Genomic DNA, 2,500 nt, shown 5'->3' with positions numbered 1-2,500 from the left:
TGTGTGTGTGTGTGTGTGTGTGTGTGTGTGTGCATGTGTGTTTGTACACAGCATATTTACTTTGTTAAAACAGTGTTCCAGTTGAAGATGCAGGAATGAAATCAGACCCAGAGTCCAAACTCTTTAATAATTTTAAAAGAAATCCTATGGGATACAATTTTAATATTATATAAAGTACAATGTTATGTGAAATATAAAAAGTTAATATAAAAATTATATATTAAATTATATATTATTATATTTTATATGATTTATATAAATATCACTTTATAAATATCCTGTAGAAAACAATAGAATTATATCAGCTTACAATTACTTAGTTTTACTCTCAATTAAAAATCAGCAAATTAATTTATTATTTCTGCATCAAAATCATCTACTCATGTTCAATATTATTTACCTAAATATTTCTTCAGAAAGATAAGATTCCCCCTAATTTGAGCTTGCACAGCAGTTCTGCTTACATCTACTGAGGAATAACATTTATGAAATGTATCAGTCAGGATTTCGACCTCATCATAGCACAGAGACGGCGCTAGTTAAGGTGGCCACTGATCAGGGTTTTGTCACTTTACTTGTGTTCCTCGACCTCAGTGCAGCTTTTGACACCATTGATCATAATCTCCTGCTTGCTGGACTTGAGAACGTTGTTGGAATAAAGGGAACAGCTCTCTCCTCCCACAGCTCAGGTCTTACTTTACTGATCGCTATCAGTTTGTTGAACTAAATGGGGGGTTCTCCACACTCTCTGAGGTAAAGTTTGGTGTTCCGCAAGCATCTATTTTAGGCCCACTACTTTTTTACCACAATTTCCACCATATTTCTCACAGTCACTCTAATGTAGTGATTAAATTCAATGTTTATAGTTCACATACACAACCTCCTGGTCTTCAAGCTGATACCCACTACTACTCGAATCACTTTTTTTTTTTTTTTTTTGCTGTGGGCGGAGCTAAATTGTAATTATATTACTGGTATTTCTATATTTAACAATTTAGTACATACTAACAGCCTTATTACTTCCCCTTTCCCGTTTAAAAATAACAGGGCTCTGTAAAAGCTGGTGAGATTCCGGACGTGGCCCCACGCACGCTTGCGCTCTGACGGCAGTAACACGTGGCATATCGGGGCTCTGTCCCGAACTTTCTGTGGCTCCGGGACATGAGATTTTGGGAGGAAAAAGTAAACCACATCTGTCCGACACTGATTGGTCGCGCTTCTGTCAATCCCGCCTCTCTGTGCTGTGATTGGTTTTAGGGCCGGAAGTAGGGCGTGTTTTGAGCTCGCTTTGCTTTTCTTTCTGTATTTTATCTTTACTTCAGCCGGAGTTTAATCCTCTTTCATACCGATCAGTGGGAACGCGCTCTCCCGGAACCGAACTGGACCGCGCTTGTGACTCTGTGTGTGTGTGTGAGAAGATGGAGGTTCGCTTCCTCCTGGTGTTTATTTTCCTGCTGCAGCTCTCAGTGACGGAAGGAGCTCGAGCTAAACCAGGTACTTTTTCTTTTTCAGCATTCGGTAGACCCTGATCCAGAAAAAGTTATCTCATTTATACACTGAGCAGTTGAGGGTTAGGAGCCTCACTCAGGGGCCCAGCACTGGCAGCTTGGTGGTGCTGGGATTAGAACAGTGTCATCATAACCACTAAACTACAACTTGTGTGTGTGTGTGTGTGTGTGTGTGTGTGTGTGTGTGTGTGTGTGTATAGATGATCTGTTGGTGATTACTGCTGCAACTGAAGAAACAGACGGCTTCAAAAGATTCATGAGAACAGCAAAAGAATTCAACTACACTGTGAAGGTTTGTCTTCTTTATAATTTCTCTACCTACATCACTCCTCTATCTCTCCATCATCACTCCTCTATCTCTTCATCATTACTTCTCTACCAGTCGTCGTCATCTTCTTTCAGCTTCTCCCATTAGGAGTCCCTACAGCGGATCATCCGTCTCCATACCAACTTCCATCTGCCTCTTTCACACCAACTACCTGCATGTCTCCCCTCACCACATCCATAAACCTCCTCCTTGGTCTTCCTCTTTTCCTCCTTCCTGGTGGCTCCATCCTCAGCATTCTCCTACTCCCTGCAACCGCACCCTTCCACTGCCCTCCCTCTTATTCACACACATGTACTCTGTCTTACTCCTACTGACTTTCATTCCCCTTCTCTCCAGCGTGTACTTCCACCTCTCCAAGATCTTCTCCACCTGCTCCCTACTCTCACCACAAATCACAATATCATCCGCAAACATCATAGTGCATAGAGACTCCTGTCTGACCTCGTCCTTTAACCTGTCCATCACCACTGCAAACAGGAAAGGGCTCAGAGCCGATCATTGAAGCATTTCCACCTTCACCTTGAACCAGTCTGATGTTCCTACTGCACACTTCACTGCTGTCACACTGTCCTCATACATGTCCTGCACCACCCTCACATACTTCTGACACACCAGACTTCCTCCTTGCTCTAACTTGTTCAACACTAATGACTGGGTTACTCCT

General features: G+C 42.2%; 2 protein-coding genes across 4 annotated transcripts in view; one reads left to right on the top strand and one right to left on the bottom strand.

The window, feature by feature from the left end:
• Window positions 1–4, bottom strand: part of asgrl2 (asialoglycoprotein receptor-like 2) — a 6,460-nt gene extending 6,456 nt beyond the window's left edge. For all 3 annotated transcript variants that reach the window (XM_046869172.1, XM_046869171.1, XM_046869167.1), the window contains exon 1: window positions 1–4. This exon is cut by the window's left edge and continues 95 nt beyond it. The gene's annotated coding sequence lies outside the window, so the exon portion shown is untranslated.
• A 1,195-nt stretch (window positions 5–1,199) lies between these two features.
• The window catches only part of plod3 (procollagen-lysine, 2-oxoglutarate 5-dioxygenase 3), a 6,826-nt gene continuing 5,525 nt past the window's right edge, over window positions 1,200–2,500 (top strand). The window contains exons 1-2 of the mRNA XM_046869165.1: window positions 1,200–1,494; window positions 1,709–1,800. Coding sequence (XP_046725121.1) covers window positions 1,419–1,494; window positions 1,709–1,800 — 168 coding nt within the window. The 5' untranslated portion in view covers window positions 1,200–1,418. The remainder of the gene's footprint in view (window positions 1,495–1,708; window positions 1,801–2,500) is intronic.

The sequence above is a fragment of the Silurus meridionalis genome, chromosome 16 (genome assembly GCF_014805685.1).
Source record: "Silurus meridionalis isolate SWU-2019-XX chromosome 16, ASM1480568v1, whole genome shotgun sequence".
Classification (NCBI taxonomy): Eukaryota; Metazoa; Chordata; class Actinopteri; order Siluriformes; family Siluridae; genus Silurus; species Silurus meridionalis.
Note: the sequence above shows the minus strand (reverse complement) of the source record. Positions and strands in the feature narration are given on the sequence as shown.